This window comes from Artibeus jamaicensis, unplaced genomic scaffold, assembly GCF_021234435.1.
Source record: "Artibeus jamaicensis isolate MK-2021 breed Jamaican fruit bat unplaced genomic scaffold, CSHL_Jam_final contig_233, whole genome shotgun sequence".
Classification (NCBI taxonomy): domain Eukaryota; kingdom Metazoa; phylum Chordata; class Mammalia; order Chiroptera; family Phyllostomidae; genus Artibeus; species Artibeus jamaicensis.
Window position 1 is genome coordinate 23,343,974 of NW_026521486.1, and position 21,503 is coordinate 23,365,476.

The 21,503-nt window shown below is 34.7% G+C and overlaps 1 protein-coding gene across 1 annotated transcript; it reads left to right on the plus strand.

Moving 5' to 3' along the window:
• The first annotated feature begins 1,964 nt into the window (after positions 1-1,964).
• Positions 1,965-20,922, plus strand: CLEC12A (C-type lectin domain family 12 member A). The gene is made up of 6 exons (XM_037167886.2): positions 1,965-2,283; positions 5,855-5,953; positions 14,372-14,560; positions 16,071-16,222; positions 17,430-17,536; positions 20,645-20,922. The coding sequence occupies exons 1-6, from the start codon at positions 2,193-2,195 to the stop codon at positions 20,820-20,822; spliced, it is 816 nt and encodes a 271-aa protein (XP_037023781.2). The 5' UTR covers positions 1,965-2,192; the 3' UTR covers positions 20,823-20,922.
• Positions 20,923-21,503: the final 581 nt, after the last annotated feature.

Sequence of the window (21,503 nt, forward strand, 5' to 3'; positions counted from 1 at the left end):
GATTTATTGTATATATTTTACCTGCCTGCAAGAAAAAAATAGCTTCTTTGTAGAAAGATAAGTTTTGTATAAAATATCTGTCATTTAATAAAAAAGTATGAGAAAGCCTTAAAAATGGAAGAGAACAAAAGGCAAAACACTGGTTGATAAGCCAAATGTTTCAGGCACAGATAATATCAGATAGGAGTTTTAAAATAAAAGTGATTCATGTGTCAAATAATGAGAGAAAAGTATAAAGAATTTCAACAACATGGAAATAATTCAAGAGTCAAATAAAAGTTCTAGAACTGAGATAAATCATAACTGAAGTTAAAATAATTTCATTGAGGATTAAGCGACAGCAAGATGGAATCCAAGAGATAAATATGTTTAAGAAGACAGGGGTAGCCGTTGGCATCAAATATTTCTAAGAGAGAACAGCTAAGCAAATATTGTTGCTTCTGTATCTGTGGTACTTGTTTGGAAGTAAATATTCCAGAAAAACTACTTACCTGTAAGTTAAAAGACAAGAAATATTCAATGGATATAGTAAAAATATAGTCTTTGTTGAATTTGGTTAGACTTGTTTTGTTCAATGAAAGAGAAGAATTAAGATTGGACTGGATTGATGATGAGACCCTACCTAGCTAGAGGGAGCCTGGGTGTGTGTTTGCTTGTGCATATGCGTGTGCATGTGTGTGTGTGGTATTTGAAAAACAGGAGGAAATTGGGTTTTAAAAAATAATTGGGCCCTGGCTGGTGTGGCTCAGTGGATTGAGTGCCAGCCTGCACACCAAATGGTCACTGGTTCTATTCCCAGGCAGATCATGTGTCTGGGTTGTGCTCCAGGGGAAAATGTACTAGCATTTTAATTTAGTTGACATTGGATGTTTAGATACATTTAGGGGAAGCGACTTTTTCTTATCATATTGATGCTTGCAATACAGAAGCATGTTTTCCTATTTTTAATTTTTTCTTTTGTTCAATAGTTTTAAAGTTTTCTTCATTTTGGTTGTATGTATTCTTAATTATTTTGAATCTGCATTTTTTCTTCTTTAGTAGCTCTTGTGAAAGAGACATTTTTAATTTTATTTTTACTGTCTATTCTAATATATAACAAAAGTCAATTTTTATTAAATACTTTAAAAATCTGTATACATTCTATTTAGTAAAATAAAACTGCCTATCTATTTTATGGTATTTATGTGTGGTAATACCAACAAGAATTTTAAGGTCAGAGTTACTAATGCAAATTAGAAAGAAATTACTGTACTCAAACACAATCATCCCACAACCCCAACCTCCACCTTGCATACTTGATCAAGAAATCAATGAACCTCTGCCCCTTGAGATTTTGCATGATACTTACCCAACACCTGCCTGCGTAACCCTGGATGGAGACTCATTTCCTTCCTCCTTTTGGTAGCTTAGCTGAGAGCTGTCTCAAAATGACTGAGCCAGGCTGCAGAAAGACAGCAATGTTGATCTCAGCTTTCCTGCCTTGCACAGCTATTTCTAGGACCTTTGGCATACCAACCTCGGTATGCACACTCCCTAGCATGGTTCCAGGGACTCGAGGTCCCTTAGTATATTTCTTGATGCTAAGAAACTAGGTATTCCCTATCTCCTTTTGGCTAGCCCGTGCCTTTGTAACAAGGTGGTAAGGTTGAACTTAAACTCTTCCTTTCTCTAGGAGTGCTCTCTGTGTAGTGCAGCTTCCCGGCTATGGCAAACCCTGTCTATCTGAACCTTTGCCATCACATGGGCAGAACATGGTGTCAGCCATTTCTGTAGAGTAGTGAGTGTTTGAGGATTGTGTCCCTTTTATTACTTCTCTGCTTGAAAGTTTGTATCCAATAAATTCTGTTGTATCTGCATCATGTTGCACTAGTGATTCACACCTCTTTCACAACGCTGATAATATATATCCAGACACAATTTCGAAAGCTGTAGTTGGTAGACACAGAGAAATGAGAAAAGGGAAGAGATAAGAGGAAGGGTTTCTCTCCTGTACCAGCTCTCTGTTCTTGTCTGAGGCCATCACAGGGCAGCCGCTCATTTCAACACCTATGAGTGGTTGGTACAGTGGATTTTGAAAACAGAAGTTTAAGCTTGTCCTGTTCAGCTTCAGTTTATAAACCGAATTGAAAATCACAACTGCTAGGTTACCTTCATCTTTTAAAGTTTGTCAAGCTTTCTTTTCATAACCATCTATGTCTGAAGAAGTTACTTATGCAAATCTAAAGTTCCAGGACTCCAGCGAGATAGAACATGTGCAGAAGTTTGACCAAGTTGGCATAAAAGGTAAGATTTTGAGCTATGGGTGTTCTGTAAGCTGGTACAAGGGGAGTATAGAAGGTGATAGAAGGGTCAGGGTAGTAGTTCTGCACCGTAGATACTAATAAATTGACAATGACCTTCAACTTGGAATTTTAATTAAGCTTCTTATTTTTATCAAAGGCACCAAAAATGTTCATAGGAAATTATTATAAAGGGGTTTTTAAAAAAGACATTAATCAGCATCTTGAACATTCAATCTTTCAAAATTAAAAAAATTATCTTTTAATATAACACTCAAGATAATAAATAGAATACTATTTTTTAATATGGCTAGATTGTGAAATGTTTGTTTTCCCCATGAAAGGAAGTCAAGAAAAGTCATAGCTATTTGTACTCCTTTTTATAAAAAAAAAGCTTGTCTGTGTGTGTGTGTGTGTGTGTGTGTGTGTGTGTGTGTGTCTATGAGAGAGAGAGAGTCAGAGATAACTGATTTTATTTCATATTCTACCAATCAAGCATATATTGTGCTAATACTCCTTTTTTGGCAATCTTTCCCCAAATTAATAAAATAGAGAAGAGTTTAAGTTAAATAAAGGACACATTAAAGGATTAAGAAAGAAAAGATACAAAGAAATATTTGAAGATAAAACATTCAAAACTACACTATACCTGGAAGCTTTGTATTCTTCCATTCTAATTTAAATTATGATGCAAATGGAATACCTGTGATGACTACCAGTTTATACTCCATTAAAATATACTTTCATTTCCATCCTACTTATTCCTCTTATTATCCCATATTCCTCTTATTATACACAGTTCCTACCTTCTGGCTCCTGGCCTTTTGGGTGAAATCTGCCCAAGGATATCCATATTTGAACTCAATGTATTTATGTTAGAAATAAAATAAACAGTAGTTACAGAGAAGTCAAGAAGTTTATAGGAATAGTGGAATTATGAGAGGGGAGTAATAGAAGAATTCCCATATTTTATTAAGTTCTTATTTTCCCATAAAATGTGACATTCTTTTAAATGCTAACATTACTCTGAATACAATTTTTGCTGTTTGTTATTGCATCTGTTTATCATCAGCATGGTAAAAGTTTAGATAGAAAAACAGCTCATTTTTGTGAAATTGTCCTTTAATATAGATTTATTTTAAAGAAGGGGCAATTAAAAATTTGCGATATTTTTATCTTAATTTCCTTGTTCATATTTCTCCATTTTATAGTATAAGAAGATGCACATAACATTAATTTAATATACAATTATTGTTTCTATTCCCTAATGCATTCATTCTCATCTCTGATTCTACTAATCTGTTTTATCCTAAATTTCCACTTTGGAAATTCTTTGACTCTCTAGAAAACTTGAAAACATGCCTTATTCACTATTGAATTTTATCTACATTTCTCATTATCTAGCTTAAAGTTTATATTGTATAGTGTGAACTTCATAGTATGTAATATCTACCCTTACTATCTTGTATATATACTTTCAATGTACTGTGTTTTTTTTCTTTGAAAAACTTCAACTGTGCTTTGAAATCAGAGAATGTAACATCTCTAGCTTTGTTCTTCTTTCCAAAGATTGATTGCTTTGGCTATTCATGGCCTTTTATGGTTCTATACAAATTTTAGCATTGTTTGATGTATTTCTGAGAAAAATACAATTAGAATTTTAAGAAAAATTGCGCTGATCTATATATTGCTTGAGTAGGACAGATATTTTAGCAATTATCATTTCAACCCATGAGCATGAAAACTTTCCACTTATTTGTGTTCTCATCAGTTCTTTAATGTCTTGTGGTCTTCAATATAAAGGTTTTCACCTTCTTGGTTAAATTTATTTTTAGGTATTTCATTCTTTATTGATGCCATTATAAATGGGATTTTTATCTTAATATGTCTTTCAGATAGTTCATTAATAGTATGTAGAAATGCAACTGATTTTTGTGTATTGAATTTGTATCCCCAATTTCACTGAATTTGCTTACTAGTTCTAATAGTTTTTTTTTTAGGATTTAGGGTTTTCTATATGTAATATCATACCATCTGTAAATAGTGACAGTTGTACTTTTTCCTTTCCAATTTGGATGACTAAGGCTTCCAAAACTATGTTGAATAAAAAGTGTCAAGAATGAGCATCCTTATCTAGTTCCTGATTTTAGAGGAAAAGCATTTAGCTTTTCACTAGTAAGTATGATATTAGCTATGTATGGGCTTAACATGTATAGTTCTTATTATGTTGAGGTATATTATTTCTATACACACTTTGTTTAGTTTTATTATAAATTGAGGTTGGATTTTGTAGTATACTTTTTCTGCATCTTTTGAGAAGATCAAATGATTTTTATCCTTTTTTCTGTTAATGTGGGTATCACACTGACTGATGTGTGGAAGTTGAACCATCTTTGAAAACCTGGAATAAACTCCACTTGATCAGGGTATATAATTTTTAAAATTATTTTTTAATTCAGTTTGCTAATATTTTGTTCATGATTTTTCATCTACATTCATAAGAAATATTAGTCTGTAATTTTGTTTTCTTTTAGTATCCTTGTCTGCTTTTGGTATCAAGGTATTGCTGGCCTTTTAAGTGAGTTTGGAAGTGTTCCCTCTTATTTTTTGGAAGACTTTGAGAAATATTGGTGTTAAATTTTTCTTGAATATTGGTAAAATTTTCCAGTAAAGTTGTATGGTCCTGGAATTTTGTTTGTTGAGAGATTTTTGCTTGCTGATTCAATCTTCTTACAAGTAATAAATCTGTTCAAATTTTCTACTTAATTATGATTAAATCATGGTGAGCTTTTAGAAATTTATTCTTTTTCTGGTTATCCAATTTTGTTTGCATATAATTAATTGTTCACAGCAGTCTGTTATGATCTTGTATTTCTGTGCTTTCAGTTTTAATATCTCCTGTTCCATTTTTAAGTACAATAATTATCATATAAAGTTCATAAATCATGCTTTTGTAAATCAGGAAATTGCCTTGGGCTTTACTCTTTAGTAAAAAGAAAACAATCAACAAAAGTTTGTTGTTAGAAAACAATAAAACAAATTTAAGGAAGCAATGATACCGCTTTATGAGGACATCCAGAGACCTCAGAAGGGACAGCCTATCACTAACTATGCTCCACAGAAATGATTTTCTGGGGAAAACATACGTAACTGAAAATATTTTCTTTGACATCCCCCGATTGTCCACTCAAACAAGGAGTCCACTCAAATTGACTTCCATTACCTGCCTCATACTCAGTTCCTCCAATTTTTACGGAAAAGATATATTGTGTCCAGATTGAATAGGTTACTTACTTTTCTTATGTAAACTATTTTTTTGCCTGTGTTTCTTGAATCAGCCTAACAATGAACAAGTCTCCTTGAAAACTAGTTTAATGCAAAAAAGCTGAAAATTATTTTTGACTATTTCTTGACATTTTTTTAAAAAGTATTTTAAGGTGTCCTTGCATGTCATTACTTTACCATGTATATATTAGGAAAGAAAATGCAACCTGAATGAATGGATCAATCAATCAATCAGTCAAATTCAGATGTATATCATTTCCTGTTCTCTTTGCCAATTTTGCTTTCCACAGCACCTCCTGCTCCTTTCCATGGGTTACGTAAAAGAGAATTGGCTCTTACGCTCCTGTGCCTTCTGCTGGTGATTGGACTGGGAGTCTTAGGAAGCATGTGTATGTATTACCCATGTTTTGATTGAAAAGAAAGACACCTAGAATTATATGAGTTTTACAAGGAAGTTCACTATTTGAATAGAGGCTTTGGAGTGATTATAAGTTATATGTAAACAAAAAGAGGACTTATAAGTAAGTTTTTGCAGTATGATAATCTCTTTCCCTCACTCCTGTGAAATGAATGCTCTAGACATTTAATATTCTTCAAAAAAATTTTATTATTGTTCAGTTATACTGGCCTGATTTTTCCCCATTGCTCTCCCCTGCCCTGCCCAATGCCACCTCCCACAATCAATCTCCTCTCCACTGTCCTTGTCTATGGATCCCTTACATGCGTTCCCTGACTTGACCGTGCCCTTTCTTCCCACAGTATCCCCCTCTCCCCACCCCTCTGATTACTGTCAGTTTGTTCTTTATTTCCGGGCCTCTGGCTCTATTTTGCTTGCTTTTTGTTTTGTTGTTTATGTTCCAGTTTTAGGTGAAACCATATGGTATTTGTCTTTTACCTGGCTTATTTCACTTAGCATAATTCTCTCCAGTTTCATTCATTCTGTGACAAAGGGTAGGAATTCCTTTTTCTGCTGTGTAGTATCCCACTGTGTAAACGTACCACAGTTTTTTGATCCACTCATTTACTGGTGGGCATTTAGGCAGTTACCATCACTTAGCTATTGTAAATAATGCTGCTATGAACATTGGGGTACCTAGGCTCTTTTAAATTGATGATTCAGGATTCTTAGGATATATTCCCAGCAGTGGAACTGCTGGGTCAAAAGGTAGTTCCATTTTTAGTTTTAGTTTTTTGAGGAAATTCCATACTGTTTTCCACTTTTCCACAGTGGCTGCACCAGTCTTCATTCCCAGTAACAGTACACTAGGGTTCCACTTTCTCATTCTCAATGGCACTTGTTATTTGTTGATTTATTAATGATGGCTTTTCGGACTGTTTTGAAGTAGTATCTCATTGTAGTTTTAATTTGCATCTCTGATGGCTGGTGATGCTGAACATCTTTTTATGTGTCTCTGAGCCCTCTGTATGTCCTCCTTGGAGAAGTGTCTGTTCAGGTCCTTTGCTTATTTTTTAATTGGATTGTTTGTCTTCCTGGAGTGGAGTCGTATGAGTTCTTTATAAATCTTTGAGATCAAACCTTTGTCTGAAATTTATTGGAAAATATTTTTCCCATTTGGTTGGTTCCTTTTTCATTTTGCTCATGTTTCATTTAGCCATGCAGGAGCTTTTTAGTTTGATGAAGTTCTATTTGTATATTCTTCCCTTTATATCCCTTGTTCTAGGGGACATATCGATGAAAACATTGCTGCATGGAATATCTGAAATTTTCCTCCTTATGTTCTACTCTAGGACTTTTATGGTCTCACAACTTACATTTAAGTCTTTTACTTGTTTTGAGTTTATTTTTGTGTATGGTGCAAGTTGGAGGTCTAGTTTCATTTTTTGCAAGTAGCCGTCCAGATCTTCCAACACCATTTGCTGAAGATGCTATTTTTACTTGATTTTATGCTCCTGCTCCTTTGTTGAATATTAATTAGCCATAGAGATATGGGTTTATTTCTAGGCTCTCTGTTCTGTTACATTGGTTTGTGTGTATATTCTTATGCCAGTACCAGACTGTTTTGATTATAGAGGCCATGTAATCAAAATGGTTTGCTATCAGGTATTGTGATCCCTACCACTTTGTTTTTCTTTCTCAAAATTGCTGAGGCTATTCTGGGTTGTTTGTAGTTCCATATAAATTTTTGATGTATTTGTTCTATATCTGTGAAATACGTCATGTTATTTTAATAGGTATTGCATTGAATCTATAAGTTGCTTTGGGTAATATAGAGATTTTAATTATGTTAGTTCTTCTAATCCATGAACATGGTATATGCTTCCATTTATTTGTGTCTTCCTTAATTTCTTTCTTCAGTGTTGTGTAGTTTTCTGAGTACAGGTCTTTCACCTCCTTAGTTAAATTTATTCCTAGGGCCCTGGCTGGTGTAGCTCAGTGGATTGAACGTGGGCCTGTGAACCAGAGGATCGAAGTTCGATTCCTAGTCAGGGCACATGCCTGGGTTGCGGGCCAGTTCCCAGCAGGGGACCCACCAGAGGCAACCATACATTGATATTCTCTCCCTCTCTCCTTCTCTTCCCCTCTAAAGATAAATAAATAAAATATTAAAGAAAATTATTTCTAGGTACTTCATTTTTCTTATTGCTATAGTAAATGTTTTTTTTCCTATTTTCTGTGTCTGATATGTCATTGTATATAAAAATGCTTTCAATTTCTCTATATTGACTTTGTAATTGCTGTTTTGCCAAGTTCACTTACTAAGTTGAATAGTTTTGCCCTGGCTGGTGTACCTCAGTGGATTGAGCGCGGACCTGCAAACCACACGATCGCGGTTCGATTCCCAGTCAGGGCACATGCCTGGGTTGCAGGCCGGTTCCCTGCAGGCCAGTTCCCAGCAGGGGACGCACAAAAGGCAACCATACATTGATGTTTCTCTCCCTCTCTCCTTTCCCCCCTTCCCCTCTAAAGATAAATAAATAATAAAATATTTTTTAAAAAGTTGAATAGTTTTTGCTGCAGTTTATAGGGTTTTCTTTGTATACTATCATTTCACCTGCAAACAATGACAGTTTCATTTCCTCCTTTCCAATTTGTATGCCTTTTATTTATTTTTCTTGTCTGTTCACTGTAGCTACAACTTCAAATCTGTGCTGAAAAGAAGTGGTGAGAGATGGCACCCTTGTCTTGTTCCTGATCTTAGAGGAAAGCTTTTAGTTTTTGCCCATTGAGTATGATGTTGGCTGTAGGTTTCTCATATACGGCCTTTATTATGTTGAGAAATGCTCACTCTACTTCCACTTTGCTGAGTGTTTTTATCATGTATGGGTGCTGTACCTTATCAAATGCTTTTTCTGCATCTATTGATATGATCATGTGATTTTTATCTTTCATTTTGTTTATGTGATGTATTACATTTGTTGATTTGCAAATATTGTAGCATCCTTGCATCTCTGAGATGAATCCCACTTAATGATAGTGCATAAACTTTTTAGTGTATTTCTGGATCTGGTTTGCCAATATATTTTGTTGAGAATTTTATCATCTATGTTCATCAGTGATATTGGCCTGTAGTTTTCCTTCTTTGTTGTGTCTGCATCTGGTTTTGGGTTTAGGATGATGCTGGCCTCATAAAAAGAGTTCAGGGGAATTTCATCTTCTTGGATTTGGGGGAATAATTTGAGAAGGATAGCAGTTAGCTCTTCCTAATAGTTTCGTAAAATTCTTCTGTGAAACTGTTTGGTACAGGGCTTTTGAGTGCTGGGAGTTTGTTGATTACTGCTTCAATTTCACTAGCTGCTATTGTCTGTTCAGGATTTATGCTTCTTCTTGATTCAGTTTTGGAAGATTATATGGTTCTAAAAATTTATCCATTTTAACTAGATTTTAAAATTTCTTAGCATATAGTGTTCATAGTAATTTTTTATAATCCTTTGTATTTCTGTGGTATCAGTTGTAATTTCTCCTCTTTCTTTTCTGATTTTTATTTATTTGTGTCTTCATGCTTTTTTTTTGATAAGCTGTTAAAGACTTGTCAATCTTATTTATCTTTTTAAAGAACTGGCTCCTGGATTATTGATCCTTTGAATTGTTCTTATAGGCTCTATGTCTTTTAATTTTGTTGTAATCTTGATTATTTCCTTTATACTGACTCTGGGCTTTGTTTGTTGTTATTTTTCCAGTTCTTTTAGATGTGGGGTTAGGTTGTTTATTTGAGATTTTTCTATCTCCTTTTAGGTGGGTCTGTATTGCTATGATCTTCTCTCTCAGGACTGCATTTTCTGTGTCCCATCAGTTTTGGGCAGTTGTTTGTTCATTCTCATTTGTTTCCTGAAATTTGTTTATTTCTTCCTTGATGTCATTGTTAACCCATTTATTGTTTAATGATGTGTTATTCAGTATCCATGAATCTGTTTTTTTCTTTAGCTTGGTTTTTAGTTTAAAGCCATTATGATCTGAAAAGATGCTTGATACTACTTCAATTTTCTCAAATTTGTTGAGACTTGTTTTGTGACATATCATGTGGTCTATCTTTGAAAGTATTCCATGTGCATTGAATAGAATGTGTATTTTGTTTTTGGGGGGTGAAAGGTTCTGTATATATCAATTAAGTTCAGTTGATCTAGTTTGTCATTCAGTACCACAATATCCTTGTTGATTCTTTGTTTGGAAGAGCTATCCGATATTGACAGTAAGTTGTTAAAATCCCCTACTATAAGTGTGTTTCTGTCTATATCTTTCTTGAAGTTCTCCAAGATTTTCCTTATATATTTGGGAGCTCCTATATTGGGTGCATATATGTTTATGATGTTTATGTCTTCTTGATGGATTCTACCATTGGGTATTATGAAGTGTCTTTCCATGTTCTTTATGCCCTTTGTTTAGAAGTCTATTTTGTCTAATCTATTGCAAATAAATTGCAACCCTGGCATTTTTCATTGTCCTTTTTATTGGTATATTTTCTCCCAACCTTTCATTTCCAATCTTTGTAGGCCTTTTGTTCTCAGATACATCTCTTTAGGCAGCATATATGTAGGTCATGTTTTCCCACCTATTCAGCTACCCTCTGTTTTTTGATCAGAGCGTTTAATCTATTCACATCTAAAGTTATTACTGATAGGCTCTTATTCATTTCCATTTTCCCCCTTTGTAGCGATGTACCCTCTCTCACACTCTTTTTCTTTATCTTCTTAAAGCAGCCCCTTCAGCATGTCCTGCAATGCTGGTTTGGTCAGGGTGTACTCCTTTAGCCTTCTCTTGTCTGGGAAACTCTTTAATTCACCTTCCATTTTAACCAAGAGCCTTGCTGGGTAGAGGAGTCTTGGTTGCAGGCCTTTGCTTTTCACTACTTGTACTATTTCTTGCCATTCCGTTCTGGCTTGTAGTGCTTCTGTTGAGAAATCAGCTCATATTCTTATGGAAGATCCTTTGTATGTTACTTCCTGTTTCTTCTTGCTGCCTTTGTCTCTCTTTGACAAAGATTGTCTCTTTGTCTTTGAATTTTGCAATTTTAATTATGATGTGTCTTGGAGTGGGCCTCTTTGGTTCATCTTGTTTGGGACTCTCTCTGTTTTATGACTTTTTCTCCTATCAAGTTAGGAAAATTTTCTATCATCACCTTTTGAAACAAGTTTTCTACCCCTTGCTCCTCCTCTTCTTCTTCTGGTATCCTTATTATATGGATATTATTATTTTTCATGTTATTCTTCAGCTTTCTTAACCCATATTTATTCTTTTTTAGCCTTTTCTCCTTCTCTTGCTCTTCGTGGGATTTTTTTATACCTTGTCTTCCTGTTTTTAATCCCTTCTACTGTGTTTTTCAATTCAAAAGTTGTATTCTTTACTTCCTCCCAGCTCTTACTCATAGTTTCTATGTCCTTTTTCATGCTGATGTAGTTCAAACAAGTTCCTTGTAGCTTTCCTGTAGCTCTTTGTAATTCTCACTGAGCTCATTGAGCTTCCTTATAAACACTGGTTTGAACTCACTATCTGATAGTTGACTTGCCTCTATTTCATTTAGCCACTTTCTGGGGATTCCTCCTTTCCTTTCAATTAGGTGTTGTTTCTTTGTTCACCGTTTTAGGGGAGACTTTTCTTGTTTGTTTCTGTTTCTCAAAATGATCTGCTTTGGTTCTCTGTCTTTGTGGTATGAACTGCTATGGTAGAAGATCTGTGGAATTCAGTAATGCAGTCTCTTTGATCTCCTGAACTTGATGCCCTTGGAATGCTCTTTATGCCTTTTATGTTAGCTCTCTGGATGTAACTTGGCTTTGATTATTGTTGGGTCATTCTTTGTTGGCTCTTCCCCTCCAGCTGGCTGACTGAGGGTCATTCCACCAACCATTTCTTGTATGCTATTGTGTAGGTGCTGCCAGAACAAAACCACAAAGCCCAGGAAAAAACCCCACACCTGCAAAAATAATACCCACCTACAATTGCACTATCAAGAACAAATGAGTTAGTATTAATTAATAAGGGTGTAAAGAGATTAAGACTAATATAATAAAGGAGAAGCCGATCTGAGGTGACTAACTGAAAGAAAAATGAGTTTGAGAGGGTAGAGGGAAGTGCACTAAAGAGGGTAGGGAATTGGAACAATGCAAAGAGAGAAAGTAAAATTTACACTACAAATAAAAAAGTGAAGAAGGCAGAATGGGGTTGGGGAGAAGGGAAGTGTATAGTATTAGGTTTAAACAGAAAATAAAAAATAAAGTGAGAGAGAGAATGAAAAAGTAAAACAGTAAATAAATAATAAAAAATAGAAAACAAATTGGAGGAAAAGATCCACCACAGTACATATCAACAATAAATGAGCTAAGACTAATATAAGTGAAATGGAAATAAGAGGGGGAAAAGAAAGAAAAATGTTTAAGAGATGGCTAGAGAAAAAGAAAGTGATTTTGAGATGATAGAAGAAAGAATACTAAGAGTGAGGAATGAAAACCAGGCCAAGACAGAGAAAAATTAAACTTTGAGATAAAAAAGAATGGGCCAGATGAAGGCAGAATAGAGTAGGAGAGAGGAATGGTAAAATTTGAGATTTGAAACATGAGGGTAATTAATATCTAGAGATAAAATTGAAAAAATGCAATAAGAACTACTATATCCACAAACAATGAGCAAAGATTGCTAAAGGTGGAGAGAGAAAGTGAGTATTTTAAGAACAGGCATCGCGGTTCGATTCCCAGTCAGGGCACATGCCTGGGTTGCAGACCAGTTCCTTGCAGACCAATTCCCAGCAGGGGACGCATGAAAGGCAACCATACATTGATGTTTCTCTCCCTCTCTCCTTCCCTTCCCCTCTAAAGATAAATAAATAAAATCTTAAAAAAAAAAAAAAGAACAGGAAGAAGGCCCTGGCTGGTGTAGCTCAGTGGATTGAGCATGGGCCTGTGAACCAGACAGTCATGGTTCAATTCCCAGTCAGGGCACATTCTTGGGTTGCAGGCCAGTTCCCTGCAGGGGACGCACGAAAAGCAACCATACATTGATGTTTCTCTCCCTCTCTCCTTCCCTTTCCCTCTAAAAGATAAATAAATAAAATCTTTAAAACAATTAAAAAAAAGAACAGGAAGAAGATTGTGAGATGACTATAAGACAATTGGTTTTGAGAGACTGGACAAGAGAGAAAAGTAAGCGTGCAGAATGGAAACAAGCTGTAGCAAGAGAGAAAACAAAATTTAAAATGAAAATAACAAGAGGAAAGGAGAAGGTAAAATGGGGTAAGAGAAGGGAGGAGCAAAATGTAAGAGTTGAAATAAACTATAATATAAAATCTACTGACTTAATATGCATGCTCTTTAAGGACAAGAAATGCATGTTAATGAACTGTGCAGAAAAGAAAATATTGCACATTATAGAGAAAACCATGGTGGAATTCATCTCAGTAGCATCTAGTATTTACCATTGTTTTTTCTTTCTGGATGCACCTTTAGTGATGTCAGATGGTATCCCAGTCTGGGCTTTGGCAGCCTATTCAAGACTACCAGAGATCTACCCTCTGTGGCTGACTCCTTGAGTTGTTAATCTAGTCATTCTCCACTCTGCAGTTGGGCTTAAGCACCACAGGGTGGAGCAGAGTCTCTCCTATGGGGCAGGGCTATTGCTTCCCCTCAGGCTGATGCCTCTCAGAGGGTCATGGTATGCCTGAGCAAGATGGCTTCTGCAGTCTGGGGGATGACTTAGCACTGAAATCCTGGTGGCTCCTCTCTCAGTTCTCTCCCCAAGGCTACCATCTCCAGTCTCTCCTCAAGCATCTTTAGTGCACTCTGCACCCCCCCCCCCACATTTGCCAGTGTGCAGGGTAAGTGGTTGCATGTGAAAATTTTATGCATTGGCCCTTTAAATGCCTCTCTGCCTCTCCAGCCATACGTCTCTGTCAGAGAGAAACCCTGCCACTTTTTGCAGCTTGATGTTATCTGTATACTTTTCAGGCTCTGGAGATGTAATCTGGGGAGCACAGCTTGGGGTTTAGACCCCACACTTCTCAGGGGGAACCCCCCCGTCTGCTGAGATATCCCTCCAGTACTTTAACTGCCACTCATGTGAACCCAGCCAGCCCTCTCACATCTCCACAATCCTTATCAGTCACATTGTGTTGTGTTTCTTCTGTCTGTCTGTGGTTATAAGACTTCTCTCCTACTATTGTTCAGTTGTTTATTCCGGATGATTTCTCCATAGTTTTGTTGTAATTCCAGATTGGTTGTGGAAGGAACTTAGTGTAACTTCCACTCACTCCTCCACCATCTTGGATCCTCCTAATAGTCTTACAACTATTTCAGCAAAAAGGCAGTTGTGGGTCTACTAAAAGATTAAAATTTTAAAATCATTTTCTTTTTCTTATCTGGAGTTCACCTAACTTTAAAGAGAGAAATGGGAAAATTAAAAAAACTACAAAATGTCAAAGAAGAACTTCAGAAAAATGTTTCTCTACAACTGATGTATAATATGGACATTTGCAAGAAGATCAGGAACATCTCTACCACACTGCAGGAACTGGCTACCAAATTATGTTATGAGCTATATAGAAAAGAACCAGGTAATCCTCTATCCATCTCTAAGTTATTTATTAGACAATGAACAAAACCTAGGTGTCACTTGAGAATCAGTCTTTTCCTAGGAAGTCATTTTTGGAGAAAAGGAATGAGATGTATTTGACAGAGAAATTGATATTTCTATGCATTTAGAAGAAAAACAGAAAAAGTAATAATAACATAGGTCCCAAAATTAAAGGAGATGGCAATAACTTAATGAGACATTAAACAATGTACAATTTCTCTGATCTGACATTCACTAGATTTTTGCTGGTATTGAGGTCAACAGATGATAGAGAGAAAAGGGTATCTCTTTAAAAGTGCCCTAAATTTCAGTTAATTTTTCACATTTGTTTATTTTTATTTTATTTTATCATTGTTCAATTTAGAGTTGCCCTTTTGCTCACCTCAGTGAATTTTTAATGAGAGCCGAGAGAAAATAAAGTTAAACCTTACCCTTAGAATTGGAAGATATTTGTCTTTTAATATCTCTAACACTTTCTATCACTGTAATAAGTAAAGTATCTTCTTTCTGCTCTTGCAAAGTCACCCAAATATTCAACAAGTCAGAGCTAGAAATAGCATAGCTGGAGAAGGCAGGATTGATGTTTATGGGGTTGATTCTCACCACCCAATATTTCTTGTGACTAACCTTTATTACCATGTAGTAATTTTAAAGAATGACAAAAAGAGAATTGTCTTAATAATTATCCAGGGCTCCTGAGGTGGGAAAATATGCTGGAATCCAATTTTTTTAATTTGAAATGTGTTGCTCAAATTATTAGTTTGGCCAAACAGTTCATTTAGTTTTTTTTTTTCATACGATGGCTCTAGTAGTGCTTAGTTGTCCTTAACTTCATTCAAAAAACTTTGTTAGATTGTATTGTAGTAACTGTCATATCAGCATGCATTTAAACATAAAACTTATCTAAATTGATGTATTTGTGCAGTCATTTTAATATTGAAGATAAAAGAATATGCAACATTGTCAGTATATTATGCTTTATTATTTCAAGAAAGGTAAAAATGCAAAAAAAAGACTTGTGCCATATATGGAGAAAGTGCTGTGACTGATGAAACATGTCAAAAGTGGTTTACAAAGTTTGTTGGTACTATTGATATTTTTGCCAAATAATTCTTTGTTGTGGTATTGTCCTAGACATTGGAAGATGTTTAGCAGCACCCCTGGACTCCACTCACTAGAAGCCAATAATGGGAGATAGCTGACATATGCAAAATATCCCAATCAATAAAATTATTGGTGAAAATGAAAAAAAAACGTGTCTTTTATTTTATGAAAAAACCTAAATGGACTTTTTGGGCAACCCAATATATTTTAGACACATTGTGGTGATATATATATGGGCTTAAAATACAAGATAGATTTCCTTTGTCTTTGTTGTAAGAAGAAGAAAGACAAGTAAATTTGGTTAATCTAACATAGAGGACAATGAGAATCATGAGAATAATGAAGTCTATCAACACACACCAAATGAAACAGCATTCTTCTTCCAGAGCATAGATGTAAACCTTGTCCAAAAAGATGGATGTGGCATGAGGACCGCTGTTATAAACTATCTAATAATTATGACACATGGAAAAATAGTGACATGACATGTTCTGCTTACAATGCCAACCTGTTGAAGATTAAGAACAAAAGTGTATTGGTAAGGTTTTATGGATCTCTGCTTGGGAGGGAGGAAGTCACTTTTCTCAAGATAGAGTAAGGAGGAGTGATGCATGCTGGGGAAGATACCATATTAATCCAGACATGATTGCGGCTTATTCTAGTTGAGGTATGAAGTGACTGAGATTTAGCACACTTATCTCAGATAGCTAAGGTACAGCATAAAACACTTTAACTTCAGCATCAGTGGAATCTGAGAGGCTGGGCAGATGTGTAGTAATGGAGCACCGAAAATCAGGTCTGTAAACATTTCCAAATGTGAGGATCACTTTGCAGAACCCAATTTATGAACATTTATCTAAAAACAGAAAGTCTGGAAATTATTCCTGAGGTTTACCAATTCCCTAAAATGTACATAGGAGGAGATTCTTTATTTTCATCATTTTGCATTTGTTTAACTAAGAGAGAAAGTCAACACATACTAAAATAAAAAGACAGTTTGGGTAAAATATAAAAAGCAGAATTAAGATGGAATGACAAAGGCAGCTATATTTCATGGAGTCCTTGAACCCAGGAAAAAGTGAGTTCCCTGGAAGACTTATTTATATATTTATTTTTCTAATATCTAGTTAGTATCTCTATATTTTGCTTATTACTCAGAATTTCTGGTCTCTCAGATAATAATCATATTTATTTTTTAAGCCAAAAAATTATTTTCTAAAAAAACAGCTCCCTTACTCAAGCAACTTTGCCTTCTGTATAAAAAGGGCAAAAATTAATCCATAGCTCTTCCTCAAATGATCCATTCACGGTTATTTACTCAAAAACAAGTTATGGCTACAAAAATTCGGACTGTATTTAAATTCTATTCTATAACCCCTATCATCTCACTTTGCTGTTTTTCTCATACTCTCTGTTTCTGTTAACATATGTTTGTAGTGATTAGCCACCTCTTTGCCTCCAGACTGAATATTTACTGTTCAGTATTTGAATCCTGTGAACTACATTGACCCTAAATTAAGGTTATGTGTGGATTAGTAGATCCTTCTACAGTAACTGATGTATAAATGCTACAGGAAGTCCTACAGTAAAAAAAAAGTCTCAATTTCCTTTAATAACATTGAAAAATAGTATTATAATGTTAGAAAAATGTTACATTTAGACAGTTATTTATAAGACTTTATATGTGAGGCAATATAAAGAAGTGGGAGGTGGTTATTTTAATCAACCATTTTTATTTCCTGTAGGAATTTATAAAGTCTCAGAAGTTACATGACTATTGGCTAGGATTATCTCCCAGGAAAGTTAATACAAAATATGAAATCTTGGATGAGGCATTTATCTCCCTTGATTGGTAAGTCTTTAGTTTTCCTTGAGTGTTTTTGGTTGACGAGTAAAGGAGTTTTCCTCAGGAGCATTGTAGATTACTACTAAAAGTGGCTTCGATTAAAATTGCATTCATAAAGAATTCTTTTCCATAAGTATTTTATGTATCTAATAATGCAAGAAGTTGTCACAAATGTCTTCTCATTATTTTGACAAGCCACTAATAAATTTATAGTACTCAAATAAGGGTGAATTTCTGTAGATAGTGTTTTTATCTAAGAGCACTATAGAAGCCAACACAATTTATTGGGTTCGAACATGTCTCAAATGATGCTGAGTGCTGGGATTCACAGATGAACAAAAGAGTGATTCAGCCCTTAGTTACTTCATTATTGATGGTATGATGAGACTAAATTTAAAAATCTGCAGATAAAAACGAATAGAACATGATAATGCTTCAGTTAGAATAACAAAAAATAAATTTTAGCTTTGAAATTTGTGTTGTAACTGATACTTGAAATGGCCATTTTTGAATGAAAATTTTAGAGATAGACTAGCATTTCTGATAAAGAAAACAAAGTGTACCTGAATGTGTATATTGCATACAAGCTATGTATAAAACATTTTGTTGTGTAATATATTAAAATGTAATTTTAAATGCACTCATATGTTGTAATGGAAAAAAAACAAGACATATAAAAATAACGTCAAAATTTTATCCGCAGTTTATAATATGTCCAATCTGGGAAGCAGATTAGATTAAAGAAAGAAGCCAGAGTGTTACCTGCTGCATACTGCCACAAGCCCACGAATGTACACATGTGTGTGGGTTGAGGGCACGTGAAGCAGGAGTGAACTCAGGGCGATTGTGTTGCGGTGCTGCCGCACTGACTCTGAGCTCTGTGATTCCTGCACACTCACCACCTTGGCCAGACAGCACATAGAAGCTTTGCTTTTTTGTTTTGGTTGTGTTTTTCTTCTAATAAAAAATAGTAGGTGAGGTTTTTTTTTTTAAGGAGTCCATGGGTTGAAAAGACAAGGCAGCTCTATCTTTGGCAGTTGTGATGATAGGCCAGAATAGGCAATAAGTACAAATAGAGGATTAAAAATATATATAGTTAATAAATCTCATTTGGAGTGAAGCATTAAAGATAAAGGTAGTATGTGTGTCAGAGGAAAATTGTTTTGAAAAAGTAGAGATGAAACCTTGTTTTGAAAAGGTAGAATTTCTCTATTTCATGTTCCTCTTAAAGATGAGATCATATGGTATTTGTCTTTCACTGCCTGGCTTAGTTCACTCAGCATATGCTTTCCAGTTCCATCCATGCTTTTGCAAAGGGTAGGAGCTCCTTCTTTCTTTCTGCTGCATAGAATGCCATTGTGTAAATGTACCATGTTTTTTGGATCCATTCATTTACTGATGGGCACCTAAGTTGCTTCCAGCACTTGGCTATTGTAAATTGTGCCGCTATGAACACTGGGGTGCATAGGTCTTTTGGATTGGTGTTTTGGGTTCTTAGGATATACTCCTAATAGTGGAATTGCTGGGTCAAAAGGCATATTCATTTTTAGTTTTCTTAGAAAATTCCATACTGTTTTCCATAATGGTTGTACCAGTCTGCAATCCCACCAACAGTGAACTAGTGTCCCCTTTTCCCCACAACCTCTCCAACACTTGTTGTTTGTTGCTTTGTTTGTGATGGCCATTCTGACCAGTGTGAAGTGGTATCTCGTTGTGGTTTTAATTTGCATCTCTCGGATTGCTGGTGATACTGATTGAGCATCTTTTCATGTGTCTCTGGATCCTCTGTATGTTCTCCTTGGAGAAGTGTCTGTTCAAGTCCTTTGACCACTTTTTAATTGGGTTGTTTGTCTTCTTAGGGTGGAGACGTGTAGTTCTTAGTATATTTTGGAGATTAAACCCTTGTCTGAGGAATCATTGGCAAATGTGTTTTTCCATACAGTTGATTCTCTTTCTATTTTAATATTGTTTTCTTTAGCTGTGCAGGGGAAAAGGGGAAGAAGGGTTTACAGGAACAAGTATAAAGGACACATGTACAAAAACTAAGGGGGTGGAAATGGGAGGGAGTTGGGGAGCACGGGGGGGTGAGCTGGGATGGGAGTAAAAGACAGAAAACTGTACTTGAGCAACAATTAAAATAAACAAATTAAAAAAAAATAAAAAATAAAGTATATAAGCAAATTTTTTTTAAACTAGAATTTCCATGTATTTATTTATAATTTTTACTGATAGAAAGATAATCTATAGTGGACCAAAAATATAATAGATGTTTTTAGTTATAAATAAATAAATAACACTAAAATAAAAGTTATAGAATAATGTATGTATATATAACATTATATTTGTATATAATAGATAATTACATATGTATATACATATAATTCCTTTTTGTTTTTTGTTCTAAACACTATTTTGGAGCTTGTATTTGAAAAGGGGTGTGATCAATTTGTATTATGTCACCTGAAATAGGAACTTTTACTTTTGGCAATTTGATGAACTTATTTATTGACAAATAATCATTATTTATAAGCTCAAGTTTTAATACTGATTTTTTCCCAAAAAAATGTTGAAATCAGCATTTCAACATTTCCCATGCATTTCATGCATGATCCCTAACCAATAATCTTAGATAAGGGGCTGGTAAAACTCAGAATTTCAGTGTAGAATCTCTAAAAACATAGCTACAGGGATATGTCACTAGCAAATGATATGAAGCTTAAGGTATCACACATTAGGTTTATTATTCCTGATTTTGACGATTATGAAAAACATTTGAGGAGGACAGTGTCAAATATTCACTACTGAGCCAGTTACACTAGAGGAGCTAATGGAACATCATTATTCTAAATCGTATTAGGTATTAGGGAAGGGAGGTATTATATTTGAAAGAACAGCAACTATTCCAGATGTGGGAAATATTCTAGATGTGAAAAATAAGGCTTTCTTTGACATTATATATGTCAATAAAAATGAGGACACTCTTGATATTCTGAGTGATAATCAATTTTTGAAGACAATGCAGAGCCTAGGAGCAATGATATATTAGAAAAGTAATTTTTGTGTGAATATGCTTCAAATGTTTGGCCAGGTGTAATTCTTTATTTTCTCTTTCAGGCTTACAAGAAACACAAGTGACTTAAATGATGGAGCATATTGTGGATTTATAGCATATACGAACTACGTTTATTATACTTCTTGCACTTCTGGAAAATATAGTGTATGTGAGAAGTTAGCTAATCCAGTGAAGATTGAGAGTACACTCATGAATGAAGAACCAGATGGAAGAATGTAGTTAGTGTAATTATTTTGCCTTAGATACCATCCTCAAGTAAAGGTCGCTTTAAAAAACATACATCTTGTGGACCACACAAATGGAATAAAGATGCTGTAAAACCACATTTCTGCTTCTTGCCTAACAATTTACACTTTCAAATTTCTTCTTTCTCCTTGGTTACTAAGTAAAAGAAACCTAAAGTCAGACCTAAAATGAAATTATATCATTTAGATATAGTCATATATTATTAAGCATCAACATGGTGATTTGGGTGAGAATACTGAAAAGGAAAGTACTTTTTTCTTGTTTTTCCAGACATAAACAAGGTAGATACCAACCTTACGGGGAATCAGAAAAAAAACTGAATCTGGAAATATATAGAAGTATAATAAATCATGACCAATTGGGGTTTATTCTAGTAATACAGCCTGATTTACACTTTGAGAAAAAGAGAAAGAAAGAAAATGGAATTGTCTGATACTTTCCAAAGCAATCTATAGATTCAATGCAATCCCTATCAAAATACCAATGATATATTTCACAGATATAAAACAAATTATTTCAAAAACTTATATATAAAACTGTAAACCACTGAGAATAGCCTGAGCAATTTTGAGAAAGAACAAAGTAGGAGGGAGCCCAATACCTGATATCGAACTATTTTGATTATAAGGCCACTGTAATCAAAGTGGTCTGTTA